The sequence below is a fragment of the Poecilia latipinna genome, unplaced genomic scaffold (genome assembly GCF_001443285.1).
Source record: "Poecilia latipinna isolate Pla-1442-1.1 unplaced genomic scaffold, P_latipinna-1.0 Scaffold203, whole genome shotgun sequence".
NCBI lineage: Eukaryota > Metazoa > Chordata > Actinopteri > Cyprinodontiformes > Poeciliidae > Poecilia > Poecilia latipinna.
Genome location: NW_015112819.1, coordinates 171,461 through 191,812, shown reverse-complemented (window position 1 = coordinate 191,812; position 20,352 = coordinate 171,461). Strand labels below are relative to the sequence as shown.

The following is a 20,352-nucleotide window of genomic DNA, read 5'->3' as shown; positions in this document are numbered from 1 at the left end:
TAAAGGCTTTTTTGGATCAATTTCTGGGTATTTTTTTGCCTTTTTTTTTTCAAAAGGTTGAACCCAAAAAAAAAAAAAAAAAAAAAAAAATCGTCCTACAGAATTGAGGTCAGTTATTGCACTATGATGTCAAACTAAGCCCAAATATGACTGTTGACCAATGGCTGTCTTGCCAAAATACATCAGCTTTGATGCTATCCAGCCGTTATTTGACAGATGCTCCGTCTCAGTCGTATTGGCAAGAATAAGACTGGCCCAATGTGAAGCACCTGGAGCCGCACACATCCAGGATCTGGATTAAGTTCCAGTTTTATTGAAATTTGGAAACATTTACCTGGTGGTTATTTAACCGGTGCTGGAGAGGGAACCAGTAATCAAACATGTTAATAATAGGAGTGCTTGGCAACTTAAGCATCCATTCTGACACCATAAAGCAGATTGGTTACAGAGAATTAAGGGAAGATTTAAAACATCTCCCATTACGCACGGTTATTTGCTTTACCTTTCAAGGTACAAAGGCAGGATACGTCTAATTAATAGTTTTGCTCAGAGAAAAATGTTGCTGCAGAGCTTTCTGTTACAGAACGGCACCACCTCCACACACCCCATTGGCCAAATCCAAAATTAGACCCGATTTGGAGTCGCGAGGGAAAGAGACACAGCAGTCGACATGCAGCTGTGGGCTGCATGGGGGTGGGGGTTACAGCCTCCGTAGTTAACACCAGCGTGTCACCCAGTTGTTGCCTGGGGGCCAGTATGATAGAACCAGCAGAGCAGACGCCTCAACAGCTTTTCTGTCATTTCACTATTTCCAGTCGGTGGTATATGTCACCTCTGACTGCCTTTGATATCCTTTAGAGCCCTAAGTGTGTGCTCTTTATAGTCACAATCTGCTAGCTGAGGAGAGGCTCTAGCTTGCTGCCCACAGTGCTTTAGTAGGACATCCCAGTCAGTCGGCAGCAGAGGGAGGGAGGGCGGAAGGGAGTTTCCTGGCCATCTGTTAGCTCCTCTGACCTACTATCTGCCACAACTGGAACGGTGTCCTTCTCCAGCCCTGCCCCCCCTCCCCCTGCCTCTACCACACTGCCTTTAATCCCAATGTTTATCTCCTAAAGGCATCCGCCATGCTAGTTGAGGAGTTCATCTACTACTCATCAAGCTTAGGTTAGGCCAGGGAGGTTACATGACATTGGACCTTAATTAGATAGTCTGCCATTAGTGGGATAACCGTCTATGTAAGAAGGAAGACAATCCACCTTCCTGGCAGTGAAAGTGTTAACTCTGTGCCTATGTGGATTCTTTCCTTGCTTTGCTCCTTAGCACCACTCCTGAACTTTCCCTTTGCATGAGGTCACGGCACCCATCCAACGGCTGGATGTTTCCAGTGCCACGTAACGTGCAGCAGAGCCTCCTGGTTGTTTGGTCCTCTGCAGTGTGAAATGAGGGCAACAGGAGCCACCAGCTGTGGCCTGTTGGTCTTTAAAGTCAAAAGGCGAAGCAGTGCCACGTGAGCACGCAGGCCACACTGTTGTCGTTTCATGCTATGCCACTTATGGTGGAAACGGTGTGTTTTGTGCGAGTGTTTAATCCACATTCTGGTAATCCGACCAAATGCAAAGGTAACCTAAATCAAAAGCCATTAGACTTCAGAGCTGCTCCCACACTTTCCTCTGCAGTGACTCAGTTCACGCGTAGCTATATTTTGATATGAAATCTATAAACATCAGTTGCTTTTTCCGATTAGTCAACTTGTGGTGAGACATATAAATGTTCAAATGTTTTCTGACCTATAAAAAATTTTTTGGCTTCTTATTTTGGCTTCTTAAATCATTGTTGTGCGACATTCATGAGCTGTTAATTTTACATCAGCCACTGATGGACTTCCAAACTGATTGATTTGTGCTCGTTTGCACTCAGGTCAGGACCGACTTGTAGATAAGGAGATTAATGCCTCTCTTAAGCCTCCAGAGTAAATATGGGACTGTAGCCAAGAGATGATTAGCTTAACGTAGTTTAGGAAAAAGAGCGGAAACGGTGGGAAATGTTTAGCACGGCTTTAGTGCGTCTAAGAAATAATCACTTCTTGATAAGTAAACATCTTTAAGGCATTTTTACAAACAATTTTCAGATGGTTTCATTTAGAGCTAATTCTTTGAGTTGCTTGTGAAAACTAAAGATATATGTAATTGTCTACTTAACGTGAATTGTTGACTGGGTCATGGGAGTTTAGAGTTTTGTGGATAAGGAGAAAGCTTGCAAAGCAACTGTGTCTTCCAAGGCTTTTGTTGAGGATATTGTATGAGTAAAGAATAGCAGGCATTCAGTATTTTAAAGTTTGATCCTTTTGTCACCAAAGTAAGAACCGTTTCCACATTCTTGGCTACAATTCGAGCCTGTTTCCTGCACAGCTTGGTCTCCATGCTGCCCTGATCTTGTATGCGATGTTCTTTGGCAGGATGTCAAACTGTAGTCAAGGAGTGGGGGTTCCCTGGTTCGTCACGGTCTTTTGCTTTTTTTGTGGATGATGAGGTCCTGTTTGTGTCTTCAAACTTTTTACCTCAGCAAAGGTGAAGTGGCTAGGATGAGAGCCATCTCTTAATCATCTTCATGTGAAAAAGGTGGGCCGCTACGTCTAGGCTGGGCTTTTCTCATTGCCGCAATTGTAGGAGTTCAAGGCAAGGCAAGTTTGTTTGTAAAGCACATTTCAGCAATTAGCAATTCCAGGTGCTTAACATAAGACATAATACGCCAGTCAGTTCAATGTTTACCCGTTGTCTTGGGGACTTGTTCATGAGTGATGGCAGGATGAACCAGAAGATAGGTGACTTAAGATGACAGTAAGCAAATTAAACTTGTCTTTGGATTGACGACTAGAATAGGGTTAAAACCAGTTTGACGTCAATCATTGATTCAGGCTGCATATTGGCACTTTTCGGTTGCAGCAATAATGTATTGGACTCAAAGTTGTTAGCCCTCTGGGCTGCTCCGCTGATGAACTGACAACATGTCGAGAGAGTCGTCTATTGGAAGCTCGAGATGGGTACCAGTTGCTCATATGACACTGCAAGGATAAAATACTGCAAGTAATGTATAGTCAGTTTGATAAAGTGCGTTATTTCTTACAAACACTCCTGCTTTAAATTTCAAATATCTTCTATTATTGTAATAAATAGTTTCACAGATTTCAGTTGTGATATTTCAACTGACTGTTTCACTCAAGCCGAATTATGACTGATATTGTGACCGAAGTTTTGAAACTTTTGTACTCTGAAATTTTTATTACTGGATGATGTACTAGAGGACTAATACTGTAAAAAAAAAAAAAAAGGATCAAATAAGACAATTTTGCACTTTAAGGAGCAAAGTGTGTGAACACTTGAAAAGTTGAGAAGACTGTGGGGAGGAGAAGGTCCAGAGCTGAATCGGCGTTGCGAGTTGAATGTGTAAGGTGCTGCATACGAAATCACCTCGGAAGACAGGAAAAAAGAGCCTTTTTAAGATTTGGCTTACGGTGTTAGAGTGTGTATGTATGCGCGCGTGTGTGTGTGTTTGTGTGTGTGTGTGTGTGTGTGTGTGTGTGTGTGTGTGTGTGTGTGCAGCTGCAGAGGGCCCCCATTAACATGCTGGAGGTGGTTATGTAAACTGTCATGCTGTTAAATCAGACTGAATGTGGGAAGTTGAGGCCTGAAAACAGAGGCCTCTGTCTCCATGAGAGATACTTCAGTCGCTGTGATTGATTTTTTTATTTTTTTTTCCTTTCTCCCCTTCTATGTGTTTGATTACTGGTGTAAAATGAAGTAGCTGTGAGGCCTCGAGAAAATGCAGGAGATCTCTCTGACAAAACAGTCGATAAAAGTAAATTGTATTAGATCTGCATTAAAAGTGGTCATGTTATATTATGGATTCAGTTGTACAGTTTCATCGGTATCCATCTTCATCTCCACGGCCTCGTTTGACATTGAGTTGCAACCATTTTAGCAAATGCCGTTATATAATAAGTGGCCTATAAGTGCAGCAGTCGTACTCCTCTGAACGGATGTGATTCCTGTTTGCCTTAGCAGATGAATATCTCAGACTCTTTATTATAATAGCCTCCTTGCTGTATGAGATGACTCCATTGCAGATGACCCAAGACCACGTTCGGAAGCCCCAGTTGAAATCTGTAGCAAAACAAAAAATGTTGGGATCCTTAGACAAGTGTCTCTCAATGATGTCCTGGACTTTTGGCAACATTTGGGTCTGTAGGTCTCATTGCTCATGCAAATTTTTCCAAGTCTGAGAACAGAGCTTAGTGACGGGCACTCCAAAACACTGCATTTGTTGATCTTCTGTTTAACTAGTGTGGCAGTATTCTTAGGGCTATTGTCCATTTAACTTTATGACTCGTCTCTTGAGATGTTGCTTCTCTACTTCCACAAAATGCGCCCTCTTCATGATCACATCTATTTTGAGGAGTGCAACCGACCCTCTGGCAGCAGAGTACCCATAAAACATGATGACCCTGAGGCTCACAGGGTTCTTCCTTTTTCCTCCAAAGCTAACAATGCTCATTACGGCTGCAGCGGTGGCGCAGGGGTAAAGTGCGACCCATCTATACGGAGGCCTTACCCCTCGACGACGCAGCCGTCACGGGTTCAAGTCTCGGCCCGATGACCCTTGCCGCATGTCTTTTCCCTCTCCCATAACCCACTTTCCTGTCTCACAACAGCTAAAAAAAAGACCACTGGAGCTGACAAAACCTGAAAAGAAAGAAACAATGCTCATTATGGTTAAACGTTTTTAGTGTCGTCAGATCACAGGACATGCCTCCGAAACCCACTCCACAATCTGTCATCTAGATTTTTATATATTACTTTCGTCATAATAGTTTCTAGTCCTTATTTTAATGATCTAGTCTGTCAAGCTTCAGCCCACCAACTTGAAAATATCTTTTGTGGTTGCTCTGGGGTTTATTAAACCATTTTGCATCAAAACACGGCCATTTCTGAGACACAATCTGAATGGTAAGATGTTGTGGCTTTTATTCTTTAGGTGTAATGATTGCACAGATAACTTTTGGAGGGCCACGATTCTCTTCCTGACATACTGCCTGATTTAGTTTCAGTTTGTCGTTATGCAACACCAGGAGGTCAATCAAAAAATTGTGACTCAACTTTTATAAGTTTATTACTGCATCATCTGGTCGATGATCTCAGAACACGATGTATTGGCAAACATAAGAAACAGGTTGAAAGGTGCTAATTATGCATGAGCTCCATTTTTTCCCCCGGTACCTCGGTAAAGTGACGGTCCAGTCCTTTCCGTTATTTATTAAACTAAAAATTCCTAAGAACTAGTGATTTAACAGTTATTTAAAAAAAAAAAAGATTATTCTATTGATTATTNTGACAAATGATTAAATACATTGAAAGATGCAAATAAACAAAAATTTCAACTTTGTTTTTAAAATATGAAAATAAGCATTTTATTGCCTAAAATGTTTGTACAGTTTGTATTTTCTGTGTAGTTTTGTGTTAGTTTCTCTGTGTTTTTCTTCCAGCAAACGGCCTTTTTCAGTCCGTATACTCCAGTTAGCGATTAATCTATTACTAAGCTAGCTGATAATCATGCTCAGCTTTTAGTTTTATTTTAATTACATTTTTACCACTTCATTCACCTACAAAGCCTTGAAGTACGGCTGCATAAATTGTGCCAGTGTTCATCAGGGTTCACGGGAAGTGAATCTGTTTTCATTATTAGTTACTATATTTGGAGAAAACGTGTGAACTCAGACGAGAAAGTGAGAACACTGCACAGCTGCACGAAGAAAGAGGCATCCACCTTCAAACTCGGTTATCTTCCATGATCTGGAAGCCATATTGTTGTGCATCTACATTTGCAAAAATGAAAGAAAAGCTAAAATAATATTAATATGTTGTGGCGAATTCAAAGAACACTACAGATATCGTCAAGTGCCTCTTAACTCCAGGGTTTCAGGCATCCGAATATAATAATCTCTTTGTGAGTATTTAAATCTTTCAAAGAGATGCATTTTTAAAAAAAGTTATAATAACTTATTGACATTTAAATGTTGTTTTGAATTTTACTCAGTAAAGCAAATACATTTGAATAGAGGTATTTAGTTGGTTGACCACACACCATCTGTCCCAACACCTGAAGCTTGACCAAAAGGGGTCATCAGAAAACCATTCCTCATCGTCTGCTGTTGTCATGGACACCTTTTGTCTTTAAAGTCGTATCAGTGGCTTTAATGTTGTGACAGACTCACCCAGCAAGCTACAAATCCGGCTGTGACTGATCCAATCTCTGCCTCCGCTGCAGGTTTTTGCCACCTATCCAAACGAGGACTACGACAGGCGCAATGAAGACGTGGATCCCATGGCGGCGTCGGCGGAGTACGAGCTGGAGAAGCGGGTGGAGAGGCTGGACCTGTTTCCTGTGGAACTGGAGAAAGGTATTAGCCTCGTTAAACTCTTGAGAAGAAGTTTCTCGAAAGCTGTGAAACGGTTCCGGTGTTCGGACCAGCTTCGGGCACCAGATTGATGGTTTCATAAGAAAACATAGAACACTATGTCTTCTTCAGTAGGAGGGTTTAATTGTTGTCGCTCATATAAAAAGGCCCGGAGTCTTCGCCATCTGCCTTCTGACAGCCATCTAGCTTTTCCACGAGGAAGCACTAGCGCAAGTCTTTCCTTCAATTGCTCCCCGGTGGGGCACAACGAGAGCACTCCCTCAACATTACGCTGCATTAATATATGCATGCAGGACTACGTTTAGCTTTCTGTCGCAGGCATGTTTTAAGTGATGGCATGTGTAGCAACATGCAGGCAAGCTGTGTGCACTTTCTGCACCAGGGAAACTGTAAATGAGACGCAGCCACATGCTAGGTGCGAATCTTCTTTGTCCTCAAGAAAACAAAAAGCTTGTGCATCCTTTTATTACAGCTATAAATAAATCACGGCTCGCGGCAAATGTTGGCGTCAGGCTGTTGACATCACTGAAGTGAAAAGGTCAGATCAGGCTCAGTCCTGATTTAAACCCTGATCAGGTAAAGTGTTTGTTTAAAAAGTGCAATGTTTATATTGTAATTTACCACGTTTTATATTGCAGTATCGCATCACGCTTACCTTTATTTTTAATTTGATCACAAATATTTTGATTTTATGCATTTATTTATGGTATTTTCAGTTTGTTCCAGAATTATAGAGTCTCCATTAACGCTACTAATACATTTAGTACAGCAGAATAATGTAATTGGTATAAAAAAAAATAAAATAAAAACAAAAACTTTCCTAAGCTCATTGTTGGGGAGCTGCAGAGAAGTGTGCTGGGGGAGGAGGGGTCACCGAGTCTCCATGACAACCGATAGGCATGAAAAATCCTTTTTTTTTTTGTCCTACCATCACAAACATCAACATTTGGATTTTGCTAATTGCCATTGTAGAACTAGCAAATTGTGATTACACTTGTAACCTTAGGATTTCATGAGGTGAGACCAAGATTTAGTCACACCTACTTTAGGTACTTTTAACAGCAAACTTCCTACCAGATAAAGACCAAACCAAACATGCGTTATAGTAGGGACTCTAGTAATTATTGGCTTGATCCTCCTTCCTCCCTTTCAGATGGAGACGGCCTGGGCATCAGTATCATCGGGATGGGCGCAGGGGCTGACATGGGCCTGGAGAAACTGGGCATCTTTGTGAAGACGGTGACAGAAGGAGGAGCAGCACACAGGGACGGCAGGTGAGTTATTAATCTAATCAATCAGTTAATCAGCTAGTCTATACAACAATCTTTTTAAAAGTTTATTAGATTGATCTAAATAGATAATTTTTTTTCATGAACTTAATCAACATGCTCCTTGACATGCACAGGGCAGGAGAAAAGGTTGAACAAGTCAAATACATTCAGAAGAAAACAATGCATCAACATATAATATTGTGTTGACAAGTCGCATTTGTCCTTTTGCAAATGTTTCTATTTTTTGCTGCGAAAATGACTCGCCAACGTGGTTTTATCAGGCGGTCGACCACAATCAGTTTCCCTAAGCGATTTTCTGTAAACCCGTCGAAATGTCTCTGCAGGATCCAGGTGAACGACCTGATCGTGGAGGTGGACGGGACCAGCTTGGTGGGAGTCACCCAAAGCTTTGCCGCCTCCGTACTCAGGAACACCTCAGGAACTGTCAAGTAAGAGGCGTTTTTTTAGTAACCTTGCCTTAATCGGGCCTGTTGTGACCCAGTTCCCCGTCCGGGCTGCAGCTATCAGGTTGGGGTTATGTAGCAGGATTAAACGGTCAGCGTTTATCACCGGGAGGGTGCTACTCTTGCGGCTTTTTTTTGCGAGGCATTCTCTCTGCGAGCGGGACGTCCTTTACAGCTCCGCTTGACGTCCAGCATTCTTCTGTTAGCAGACGGTTTCATTTTGATGTATTTACCCGCAGCCAGAACAGGAATGACTTCTCCCACATCCCGCCCATTCATTTAACCAGACTGGAGATTTATATTGCAACTCTGACAGAGTCATGATTATAGCCTTCTGGGTTTAAAATAGCTCCATTTTAGGGACCGTTTGAAGAAAGCTCAAAGTCTCCGAGCTGCAGCTACAGAAAACACTGATATCATCAGGCAAATACAGTCTGGATCTTAAGTGTGAGGTTCAAATGCCAGGAGGCCATTTGCAGCTTTTTGTTTGCTCTTTGGAGTTCTGTGAGCACCTTTTGTTGTTCAGGCTCATTCATAATTCAGGAGATTTTATTTATTTATTTATATTTTTGTGGCCAGTGCTGTTGGGATAACTTTTAGTGTAATGTGACTTATAAAGATCAGAGACCTCTACGGATCAACTCATACATTATGGATCTGCTGCAGTGGCAGTGGAGGGGCTCACGAAGCTCAGGGTCTATTCAGGAAAAAAAAAAAAAAAAACTGTCAGTGAGACTAATGGAGCGGGACAGGAAGCGCGTTTGTGAGCATTTAATTACCCGTAAACGCCGCAGAAAATTAAAAGACGACAGAGGCTGGCTCAGCGGCCATCTGTTGCTTTGCGACGAGTTAATGTAGCCTCGGCTTTAATTTGACAGAGATTTGTGGACCTCTGTCCAGGCGTCTTATATCCTCTGTGATGAGCTGAAAGACGGGCAGAGTTGATCTTAGGAACTGCAGAGCGTTGCTCCAGAGAAAAGATCATTGTTTGGTTGTAAACAGGAAGGAAATGTCTGACTGCAATAACATCTTACTGCACCAGTTCATGAAGCTATAGCACTTTACCATATAAGGAAAGTACTATTTTAGTCTTTAAAGAGACAGTTCTTATCCTCCTTGTTGATAACAACGAACAATTTCAGATCACTATTAACTTCAAGGACAATTTTATGCAGAACTCTTGATCCACCTGTAGTAAATGTGTGTTTTGGACCATCTTCTAATGTGTTCCTGATCAGTAGTTATGCTGTCGGAGTTCTTATCACTGAGCGTGCGATCGCAGGTTTGTGATTGGGCGGGAGAAGCCGGGCGAGCAGAGCGAAGTGGCCCAGCTCATCCAGCAGACCCTGGAGCAGGAGCGCTGGCAGAGGGAAATGATGGAGCAACGCTACAACCAATACATGGACGAACAAGAGGTTCGATACATCTACACACACACACACGTACATCTCAGTTTTTCCGTAAATTCCAGAAATATTTGCCATCCCTTTGCTTAAAGTTTGATAATTTGGCAAATTTGAAGCAGCAAAAGATGGAAATTTGGCACAGAAACATGAGAGAATCGGGTACAATCCTATCTGTGTTCAACTTTATCCCCATTTTCCTGCAGCTACGAGCTTCTAAAATGCTGCTGTCAGGTGTTGTGTTTTGCCTAGAAATAATACGTGAAAGACCTTAATGGTCTTAATTTGACCTTTATAGGCTGCAGAGAAACAAAATCCAACTTCGAATAGCATTATGAAATTCATCCATTAAGATCATCTACAATATAACACACGATTAAGCAGTAAGCTAGGCTCAGAAACTGGGCCAATTCAGGGATGATTCAGATTATTTTGTACTCAAAAGCTCTTTGTGATTTTAAAATGAGGTCTTTAATGTTCTCTGTTTTTTTTTTTTTTTTTTTTTTTTTTTTAAAAAAAAAATTTGGGGTTAAATGCTTGTAGAACAGGACAGGGAGGTTCTTCTACGACCGATCTCACTGTCTGCATATGAGTGATGGAGGTCAGGGTGGTTCTTGAAAAGCAGAATGGTAAATTTAGAAAGCAGGAAGGATCGTTGGGGGTTGCACCCCATCTAGTGGACATTCACGGTCACTGCATGGATTTACAATTTTGCCTGAACATTGAATTTATATTTCTTTTCTTAGGAGAAACAATTTTCCACACTTTGACTGCAACTTAACTATAAAATACAATTTAACTTACAATGGAATGGAAAATAAAGATTTCTCTACTTTCATTTTCCAGCTGAAAATAAACTTTTCTGTATTTCAGACGTTTACGTTCATTTACCTCTCCGATCTTCCCTGTGCCCGTGTCCCTCCAGGGTGGCGAATATGGCACAGATGAGGAAGAGGATGAGGACGACGAGGCCAGCCCGCCGTATCCCAGCGCCATCGAGGTGTTCGACCTGGCGGAGAACGAGGACATGTCGCCTCTGGAGACGGACCCCGAGAAGCTCGCCCACAAATATAAAGAGGTGAGACACGAATGCCTCGAAGCGGGACATTTCATCTGTGACCACGGCTCACCTGCGCTCTGGTGCGTGACAGAAACACGGGTGTTAAAAATTCATTTCGTTTTCTTGCTAAAGCTCCAGATAAAGCATGCTGTGACTCAGGCGGAGATCCAGCAGCTGAAGAGAAAGGTGAGACTGACGGCTAACACGACTTCTCATTAAGCCAGAGGAGCTCTGTGCAGAGCAGCATTTACAACGGTAAAAGCCTGGTCGGTTTATTGAAACGGAGGCTATGTTCGTCCCTGCAGCTGCACCACGCCGAGCAGGAGAAGCAGCGCTGGCGAATGGACAAGGCTCAGCTGGAGCAGACCCTGCAGGAGAACAAAGAGCGCATGGAGAAGCTGGAGGGCTACTGGATGGAGGCGCAGAGCCTGTGTCAGGCTGTGGATGAGCACCTGAAGGAGACGCAGGCCCAGTATCAGGCCCTGGAGCGCAAATACAGCAAAGCCAAGCGGCTGATCAAGGAGTATCAGCAGAAGTAAGACAGCGTGAACGCATGCAGACACTTAAGTAGCATAAACACTCACTTAAAAAAACAATGTAGGAAAAAAAATCTACCCTTTTTTACTTTGAGTCCTTTTATAGCATTTTTGGACTGGATTCGGTTTATTATCTGAATTTTTGAAACTTGATGCATCAGAGGCCACGTGACTCAAATATTGAAATCTTATGCAGAAGCCAAAAAGCAATGAAATAGCTCTTTTTGGAAGCCAACTTTAATACTTTGTTTCATATTTTGTGGGGAAAAATAAAAATGATCCCCAGAAAGGAATTCCTATTTTTTTTCTCCTTAAAAGTCTATTATTTTTAAAAACTGACAAATTAGATATGTGATCTGGAAAAAAAATAAAACCAAAATATTATTGGAACTCTGTATAAGGTGCAATATGGGAGGGAAATATGTGTGGCACTACTGATATAATTGATATAATAAATTATTTTTTTTATGATCCCTCCCGCCCCCACTGAATATATGCGCTTATTTTTAAAACATTTTACACAAATATACCCAACGTGTTTATGCCCGATCCTTTGCTCTGATTTCTCAAACAGGGAGATTGAGTACCTAAAGAAGGAGACCCAGCGTTGTGCGCAGGTTGGAGCCGAGGCGTCTCTTCTGAAGGAGGAGTCGGGACAACTTCAGGAACAGGTATGGGGGGGGGGGGTAATTTTTAAGCTTCGTCATTAATGTAACTACAAAATACATACATTTAAAAGTTAAAATTAATATAAGAGGATTCTTTTTGCATTTTTTCGTTTTCAAATTCTGTGCTTTAACAGACCAAAAAAAAATCACTTTAACCAATGTCGGCACCGAACAGAAGTAATTTCAAAGTCTCACCATTTGGTCTGATAAATAAATCCGTTTTTTTGTTAAGACAGGAACTGTGTCTCTGCAGCAGCTGTTCTCTAAACGTCTCTTCTTCTCTTTTCTAGGTGGCCGACCTGGAGGTCAGGGTGGAGGAGCTTAAATCTGAACCCTTATAAAAGCCTTTTTTCATTCCATGTGAACCTTCACCTGATGAACTGAACTGCAGGGTATCTTTGTCTCCATCGTGAGCCCGGTCGTACGCCGAGTCCTCAGGCCTTGTGTTTCGGCCATTTAACCCTCTTAGCCCCCTTTTTTTTTTTTTTTTTTTTTTGTTACCGTTCACTGAAACGATGAAACGCAACAAATATAGACTCTGATGAGCTCTAAATGTACTTTTTCCTTTTTTTATTTCAGTATTTGTTTTTCCCCATAATTTGTTGTTTTGTGACAGACCAAGCTGTTGCTTTTAATTGCCAAAAACAAAATCCCTTTCTTTGGTTTTTTCCTTCTTTTTTTTTGACTTTTTTTTTTTTTTTTTTTTTCCCCTCTCAGTTTTTGTACAGATGTGATGCTGTGTGTTTTCGGTTTGGTTTGTAAAAAATTTTAACGTGGATAACATTTAACATAATATAAACCGAGATTTGGACGGTTGTTGTATATTTTCCGTGATAAAGATGTGGGACGAAGGAAGGAGTTTGCACCGAAGATGCCGCGGCGCGCCGATGGAACGAAGAGAACGAGTGGGACGTGATGTCTAAACCGTAGTAACAGTAACCTTCTTTTAGGTGTCTCATCACCTAACCTTGCTGCCTACTTTCCAGAAGTGTTTGTGTATTTTCTACACACTAAAAACCCATCAACAAGCGATCCTTCCTCCGGTTCCATCCCCTTGTGTCTTTAGAAGAGGTACCACACGAAACAAACCTGCAACTTCTGTGCCACAAGTGACAATGGATCTGTTTTTCCCCTCCAGATGGATGTTGCTAAGGACTTGTGTAACTGGAATTACCGATTCCTGAACCATTACCAGACTGGGAAATTTTATTTATTTTTTTGTCTTTTCCCAAAGTCGTTACCAGCAGCGAAGTTTTCGTCTCGAACCAGCAGCTGCACTTGACAACCACCGCGTGTAGCACATGGAAAAACACTGCCAGGTTTCTTACCTGTTTTCGGTTCATGCACAGTTTGAAAGCAGTCACCTGTCATTGCAGTATGTTTGTATAGTTTCAGGTCAGACTTCAATATTTTCAATTTGCGTAATCTTTATAACGTAGTCAAGGAAAAAAAAATGGACAAAAGCAAAGAAAAAGGTAATCAAATAGACAAAGCTGTACTGTTATGTTAAAACCAAGTAGTAGATGAGGGTGGTAATGAAAACAAAACCTAGGATTACTTAATTTAAAAAAAATCAAACAAAAAAAAACAGGCATGGTTATGACTATTTTCATAATATTAAGGCTTGTACAGTGCACACGCTTTGCATTGTATGTTTTGTGGAATAAATGGTCAACAGTGATGAGCAGCTGTGTTTTTATTTCAAACCATGGCAAATCTGTTTAGCTTCATTTCCTTTTTTTTTGTCAAAAAACTGTAGTGAATCTTGTTTTAATAAATTATACAATGTTTAGAGTCAAATGCTGAGAATGATTTTATATTGAATGTAATTTAAATTCTGTAAATTTAAATAAAAAAAAAAAACAGACCTCAAACAGAAAGGTGCAATAACTTTGTGTAAACTGATGCTGAATCAAACGTAGTCATGAGGTTTTTGGGGATAAACAATCCCCATCAATCATACTGAATCTGTGGAAATAGATCTTGTCCGTCTCTGGACGCTTATTTATTTTCAACCTCTAGCTCAAGGACGCTCAAGTGCAACCTGAAAGGATACCATCCTTTAACTTTTAGATGCATTCCTTCTCCAACACACCTGAATCAAACGACAGAATTACCTCAGAATCCCAGATTACTTGATTCAGATGGGTTGGAGAGTAATAATAAAAAAAAAAAAAGCTTTGCATTAAGTGGATGGACAAAACAGGAATAAGGATGACGCTGTGTTCTACTAACATCAAAAACTCGCGTTAAAACTGGTTTTGGAACTAAATAAAAACGGGCTAATGTCGGAAATCTAGAATAACTTTCACAAAGTTATTCTTAAACTTGCTAAAGTAAAGTAATTTACTTTAATCTGTGGAAATCTGAACTATTTTCACAGCAACGACAGTCCTTCTTGCCTACGTGTGCACCTTCTGATGGTGCCTCCTGAGATGATAGTTTCTGGAAAAGCTCTTCCCGCACTGGCTGCACTTGAACAGCCTCTGTCCCTGGTGAAGCAGCAGGTGAGCCTTGAGGCTCTGCAGGCGGCTGAAGCTCTTGCTGCACTCGGTGCATTCGTGCGGCCTCACACCCGTGTGTTTCCGCTCGTGTCTCTTCAGGTCTCCTGACTGGCGGAAGCTCTCGCCGCAGTGGGTGCACAGGTAGGGCTTCTCGCCGGTGTGAGTCCGGAGGTGAACGTTCAGCTGGCCCACGTAGGAGAAGCTCTTGCTGCAATAGGTGCAGCTGTAGGGCTTCTCGCCCGTGTGGATGCGCTGGTGCTGCTTCAGGCCGTAGTGGTTCGTGAAGCTCTTCCCACAGTCGGTGCACAAATACAGGACCTTCAGCTGCCTGATGCACGTGTGAGAGGCGAGCGCTTGCGCGTCTGCGCAGTTTGTCCCGCAGTCCGAGCACGTGAACTCCCCCTCCGCCTCCTCCAGGTCCATCAGGCCTTCCGAGTAATCCCGAGGATGGTGCCTCTTGATGTGTTTGATGAGGTAGCTCTTCATGGTGAAGGAGAAGTGGCAGAAGGAACAGGGGAACAGCTCGGAGGCGCAGTGGTACTTCTGACAAGACTTGTTTTTCTGATGCTGCCTCAGCTTCGCTGACGTAGAGAAGGCTTTATCGCAGGAGTTGCAGCGGAAAGATTTCGCCCTTCCATGTGCCATCTGTGTGTGCCTTCTGAGCAAACTAGACTTCCAGAAGGCGGCGCTGCACTGTCCGCAGTTCAGCGGCTTCGAAGTGCACTTGTGTGCCTTAAGATCGTCTGGGTTTCCGTATGTTTGCTTGCAGAGATTACAGCTAAACCACTTGTGCTTCTTGATTTTTGCATTTCTGACGGCTGAAGCCTCTTGCTGATTGGCCGCTTTGCGTTTAGGCGCTACAAGTTGAGTGACGGCAGAAACTTTAGATCTGGCTTTGAGGCGCTGCGGCCTCAGAGGGGCACTGTTTGGGGTGAGGTCTTTGGTTTCCACAGGAGGAGCTGAACTACTTCCCTGGTTTTCAGCCGCCGAGTCTTCCGAGTGCCGCTCGTTTATGTGCAGCTGCAGGTCATCCACCGAAGAGAAAGCCACCAAGCACTCGCCACAGCTAAACGGCATGATGGCGGCGTCCTCCGAATCCTCGTCCATTTTCTCTTTATGTTCATTCTTGTGGTGACTCTGCAGATGCCTGGCCAGGTCGTTGTACTGGCCGAAGCACTTGAGGCACACAGAACAGACATAAGGGCGTAACTTCTCATGAACAGCTGCCTCGTGCTTCTTGAGGTGCGCTTCATTCGTGAAGCTCTTTCCACAGACTGAACAATCCAGCTGCTGCATTTCTACATACACATCCACTTGGGCAACCTTGGTCGGGTTGCTTCTTTCAGTCTCTTCAGATGCAGCCGCTTCCGCCCGGCAGGAGAGTTCTGATCCGAGAGCAGAGCTCTCCGCTGTAGAGACCAGTTTGTCCGTAGCTGCGGCTTTTCCAAAATGAACGCTCTGGTGTCGGACCAAGCCGGACGCCTGACTGAAGCTTCTCCTGCAATGCGAGCAACAGTAAGGCCGCTTGTTGGAGTGGACGCACAGCTTGTGTCTCCTGAGGTGGGGGACTTGTTTGAAAACTTTCCCGCAGTCATCACACGTTTTGGATTTAACTGGATCCACCAGCATCACCAGAGAGGCTGGAGGCTCGTCTCTGGAGCCGGGGTTTTCCTCGCCGGCCGCCTCGTCTGCTTTGGGCTGCAAGTGAAAGTGCTCTATGTGTCGGAGGAGGAAGCTCTCCGTGGTGAACGAGAGAAGACAGCTGGAGCAGAGGAAAATCGGAGACGACGCACTCTCACCGCTCTCTGTGATTTCGGAGAAAAACGGGAAAATAATGAGTAACTTAATCTAGACTAGATCTCAAACACATTTTTTTTTTTTGGGTGACAGATTTGGGAAGTGAAAGCTACCTGTTCTGCTCATCTTCAAAGACAACATGTCAGACCAATCTTTGCTGAGGTGGGCGCGCAGTTTGCTGCTCGGCCACACTGTGAGCTCATCTCCGGTCTGGACGGCGCGGCAGCAGTGGAACAGGATGCTGCCTTTGTACTGAACGGCCAGCAGGTTGGCCTCGTCCTTGCTGCGAGCAAAGTTCACATACCTATGCACAAACAAAGACCGGTAGAAATAAGTTGAGTACAACATGAAGCTGAGCCCAATAAACTAAAAAGTTGATTGTACAGCAATCAAACCTTTGTTATAATTGCTGACCAGCTTTTTGAATGTTTTTGCTGGCATTTTGAACATTTATCTCTGATGATGAAATCCTAGTCCGTGAGGCTGGGAGGCCTCCTCGCCATTACCAGAACCTTTATCTCCCTACACAGATTTTCTTTTAGATTAGAGTCAGGAATCTGGCTGGCCTACTCCAAAACTGGACTACAACTTTCACTGAGACAAAATGTGTTGTTACAACTAGGATTGTTTAAATCTAAATTTGGATTTAATTGGAAAAGCCATGATCCACCACTTAATCAGCCAGTCATCAAAATTAATTAAAAACCTTCTTTTTTTTTACCTACCCTGAGAAATAATCAGCATCTAAAACACCAAAAAAAAAAACAAAAAAAAAACTGTTTTACTTCCTCACTGAATGCCAAAAACCCTTGAAGGTTCCCCACACTTCCTGTCTTTTACTTTGGGGCAAGAATGGGTACAAGATTGTCAGCAACTGTGCAGATTTATTAAAGTGTAATATGATCTTTTGAGGCACAATGAAGTTGCCTAAGAAAAGATTGTGACAACCTCTATGAGCCCTGATAAAGCAAAAACTGGCCAACTAAGACTCGCCCCATAAGCTGATATTTGGTATGCCAGGTTTATTTACGTTCTCTTTGACTAAACTTTATACACGCCTCAAAAAAGAAACCTAAGATATTATTATAGTTCTAGAAACATTGACCAAAGTTCACCACTTAGAAACGGTGAAGTCTGTAACATTTCTGCATGTGCTTGCACAGATGATAGACCCACTGTTGTTGAGCGTGAACCTATCAAAAATGCCCCATCAATTTTACTCTAGTTCAGTAAACCTTTACTGTGCTCCTGCTCAAACGTTCAAAATTCAATACCTCATCCAATTTGAATAGGAGTCACTGGTGGCATCTATGTACTCATACTGATCTTCTCCTTTGTAAATCTGAAAAAATTTTAAATAAAATGTTATAAGCATGATAACAAACACAAGGACATTAATTTACTGTTTGGATTCAGGACTACTAAAATCATTTTAAACTTTCACAATTTGTCACATTAAAACCATTAAACTCACCTCCCAAGAAAAGTCACTAGACATAGCATTTTCTTTCACTGTCACTTCCCCCTCATACGGTCCAAAATGCATTCCTGGAGACAGTGCTGGACCTTGGTTTATTACACCTACTCCTGCATTGGGAATGCTGGATCTGCCTATCATCAGGCCAAAGGGTAAAGTGAGAAGAGCTCGCTGTGGGACACCCATGGTCGTTGGAAAGTCGAGGATAAATGATGGACCATTAATGTCATCAGGATTACTCTGATCCTGAAAAAGAGGCAGACACTCCTCACAACCTGGAAATGTAAAAGCAAAATTGAATATTAAAGTGAGTGTACTTGTGTGGCTGAAATATGTTAAAATATATATATTTTTTTTTAAATTCCAAATTTGTAACAAAATAGTTTCTGTATTACTCATAAATGGATTCATCATTTGCACAAAAATAACTTTAGAAAAGATAATTTCTGCATGCAAATAAAGTATGTTATTATCAAAACGTCGTTTGGCTAAGGGTTGTAGCTTGCTAAGCTACCATGAACACTGATACCAGCTTGTCAATGCTCTACCGGTTTAACAGGTTTGACTCTTCATTATAATAAGAAAGGAAAATGGAATAAACTTACAGAAGCCATCTTGGCCCTCAATGCTTTCTTCCTGTCCCACAGTGCTCAGCAGTTTCTGGAGTGACGTTTCAGTCGACTCTAAATCAACCACCACTTTAGACACACACAGAGATGCAATGTTAGACTTTTATTTCTTAAAAAGTTTAAAAATATGGTTATCATACATTACCTGCAGGGGTGCTGTTCTTCAGAGAGAGGCCCTCCTCAGTTTCAACAACCTCCTCGGTTGTCTCCACCCACTCCTCTTCACCATTCTTATTCGACATGAGTAAAACCTCTGCAGGAAGTGAAAGGAAGTTAGTAAAACCTCTGATGGTGTCACTTTTATTAGCATGAGATCAACAGATATCCCGCAAATTCATCACACACATATCTCCTGTGCATTTTTCGATACTGATCCACTTTGTTGTGTAAATACACAAGCCTCACTGTGAACTTCTCTGGAGACTGCAAATGTTTCAACTTTTAGAAACCCTTCAAGGACTATACTGTTGTACTATACTGAGTTCTCTGAGGATTTGTCTCCACATTGACAGTGCAAGCTTCAGGAAGAGTCAGGAATCTGGCTGGTCTACTCCAAGTTTCCAGGAAATGTTCCCCAAATGCTCCATGAAAGTTAACAACTTTTGCAAAGTATCCTGGAGAAGGTTCTCTAAAAATTAGAACACCCGTATGCTTTCCATAAGGTGAAGACATCTGTAACCACAGAATGTCCCATAAGACCACAAAATGCGAAAGCTTTGGAAGACGTTTAGGGAACATTTCCAGGAGTTTTGAAGTTCTCTAACATTTAGGGAATATTGACAAACAGTTCTCTAATAAGACTGTTCCCTAAAGCGTTGTCAAGGCACACTGCACAGCATGTTCTGTTGCCCTTCTTTAAACACACCTGATTCAGGCTGGCGTTTAGTAAAAACCTTTTAATCAGCCATTAATTGAAATCAGGTGCACTGAAGCAAGCAAACATAAAATATGCAGGGCAGTGAGCCTTGAGGATCACGGTTGGGGAATTCTTCCCTAAAAAAAAAACAGTTAAAAAGTCTGTCACATCAAGATTATCTAAAGCATCAACGTCAAGTTCCAGAAAGCATATAGGAATCGTTCAATAAAAAGTTCGAAAATCTCGTATCTTCAAAGAGCAAGAGGAACGTTTACAGGAAACGTTCGCTCAAGGTTAATAAATCTTTAGAAAATTCACACTGGTTCTTCTCTTAATAGTGAGGAAAAACATAATAACGTCCCTAAAGGTGTCTAAGTTGTATGTAACCTTTAAGGAATATTACTGCAATGCTCCAGTAAGGCTAAAATTTGCTGGGCAGTAATTAATCTTTTCTCGGTTATGACGAATAACAGTTTATCAAATTTACCTTACCGTATATCATAGCGATAACTGTAACATGATAATTAGCCTCACATAGCTAAATATTACATCCTGACGTAAAAAAATTAAATCCATTTTACGAAATAAGAGATTAAAAAGTAAAAAAATAAAATAAAAAATCACAAACCTTTTTGAGTTGTAGCAACTCTAACATCGAAACTTACAATAAATTGGTTTCAAAAACCACATATTTTGACCGTTAGCAACATGAGGTCTCGTAAGAGGAAGTTACTCCGATGTTACACTACAACACCGGAAGTAAATACAGAAAACTTTCAGCATAAAGGGAAACATTGCGTTTTTAATCAAATAAAAGAACAGCGTCCTGTGAAATTCATTTTCAGTGTTTCTTGTTTTATAACACTAGATCATGTAGTCAAGAGTCATCCCTGCATATATTCAAATACAAAACTTGTAACTACTCGGATATAGCTATGTATGGAATAACCACAGAGTCTATACTGAGGCGTGTCGGCGCCGCTGGTGTAGTGGTATCATGCAAGATTCCCATTCTTGCGACCCGGGTTCGATTCCCGGGCGGCGCACGTCTTTTCTCTTTCTTTATTGCAGGGATCGTTGCATATCAAAGCTTAAAGATAAGATTACAGGGTAATTGCAAGATACAAAGAAGAGCTTAATTTATTTTGGATTCAGATACACAATTATTTAAATTTTGGAGGATATGTTTTATTAACGACTTTAGTTTTCTGTCGA

General features: G+C 41.9%; 2 protein-coding genes and 1 non-coding gene across 6 annotated transcripts in view; 2 read left to right on the top strand and 1 right to left on the bottom strand.

Moving 5' to 3' along the window:
* LOC106946739 (neurabin-2-like) overlaps window positions 1-12,400 on the top strand; it is a 24,815-nt gene extending 12,415 nt beyond the window's left edge. For both annotated transcript variants that reach the window (XM_015031329.1, XM_015031328.1), the window contains 9 exons: window positions 6,322-6,454; window positions 7,626-7,746; window positions 8,088-8,192; window positions 9,490-9,622; window positions 10,536-10,688; window positions 10,803-10,856; window positions 10,976-11,205; window positions 11,781-11,877; window positions 12,165-12,400. In XM_015031329.1, the coding sequence (XP_014886815.1) occupies window positions 6,322-6,454; window positions 7,626-7,746; window positions 8,088-8,192; window positions 9,490-9,622; window positions 10,536-10,688; window positions 10,803-10,856; window positions 10,976-11,205; window positions 11,781-11,877; window positions 12,165-12,215 (1,077 nt within the window). In that variant the 3' untranslated portion in view covers window positions 12,216-12,400. The remainder of the gene's footprint in view (window positions 1-6,321; window positions 6,455-7,625; window positions 7,747-8,087; window positions 8,193-9,489; window positions 9,623-10,535; window positions 10,689-10,802; window positions 10,857-10,975; window positions 11,206-11,780; window positions 11,878-12,164) is intronic.
* Window positions 12,401-12,543: 143 nt separating this feature from the next.
* On the bottom strand, window positions 12,544-20,183 carry LOC106946738 (histone-lysine N-methyltransferase PRDM9-like). Of its 3 annotated transcripts, none has more exons than XM_015031327.1 (7): window positions 19,766-20,183; window positions 18,427-18,534; window positions 18,258-18,350; window positions 17,650-17,927; window positions 17,450-17,517; window positions 16,289-16,479; window positions 12,544-16,183 (listed from the first exon to the last, which is right to left on the bottom strand). In XM_015031327.1, exons 2-7 carry the CDS (start codon window positions 18,521-18,523, stop codon window positions 14,277-14,279), a joined length of 2,634 nt encoding a protein of 877 aa, XP_014886813.1. In that variant the 5' UTR covers window positions 18,524-18,534; window positions 19,766-20,183; the 3' UTR covers window positions 12,544-14,276. The 3 variants fall into 3 exon arrangements, with proteins under 3 accessions (XP_014886813.1, XP_014886812.1, XP_014886810.1); XM_015031326.1 differs by lacking the exon at window positions 19,766-20,183 and adding an exon at window positions 19,630-19,726; XM_015031324.1 differs by lacking the exon at window positions 19,766-20,183 and adding an exon at window positions 18,760-19,131.
* Window positions 20,113-20,183, top strand: trnag-ccc (transfer RNA glycine (anticodon CCC)). The gene has a single exon. It is a non-coding gene; the product is annotated as a tRNA-Gly (tRNA).
* Window positions 20,184-20,352: the final 169 nt, after the last annotated feature.

Bases quoted from the DNA above. Each gene is read 5' to 3' on its own strand.
- LOC106946738 (XM_015031324.1), bottom strand. From the start codon at position 18,787: ATGTGGAGACAAATCCTCAGAGAACTCA. The intron at 16,480-17,449 runs GTATTGAATTTT...GTTTGTGCATAG, and splicing joins TCCTATTCAAATTGGATGAG to GTATGTGAACTTTGCTCGCA. The intron at 16,184-16,288 runs GTAGCTTTCACT...CCGAAATCACAG, and splicing joins TTTGAAGATGAGCAGAACAG to AGAGCGGTGAGAGTGCGTCG.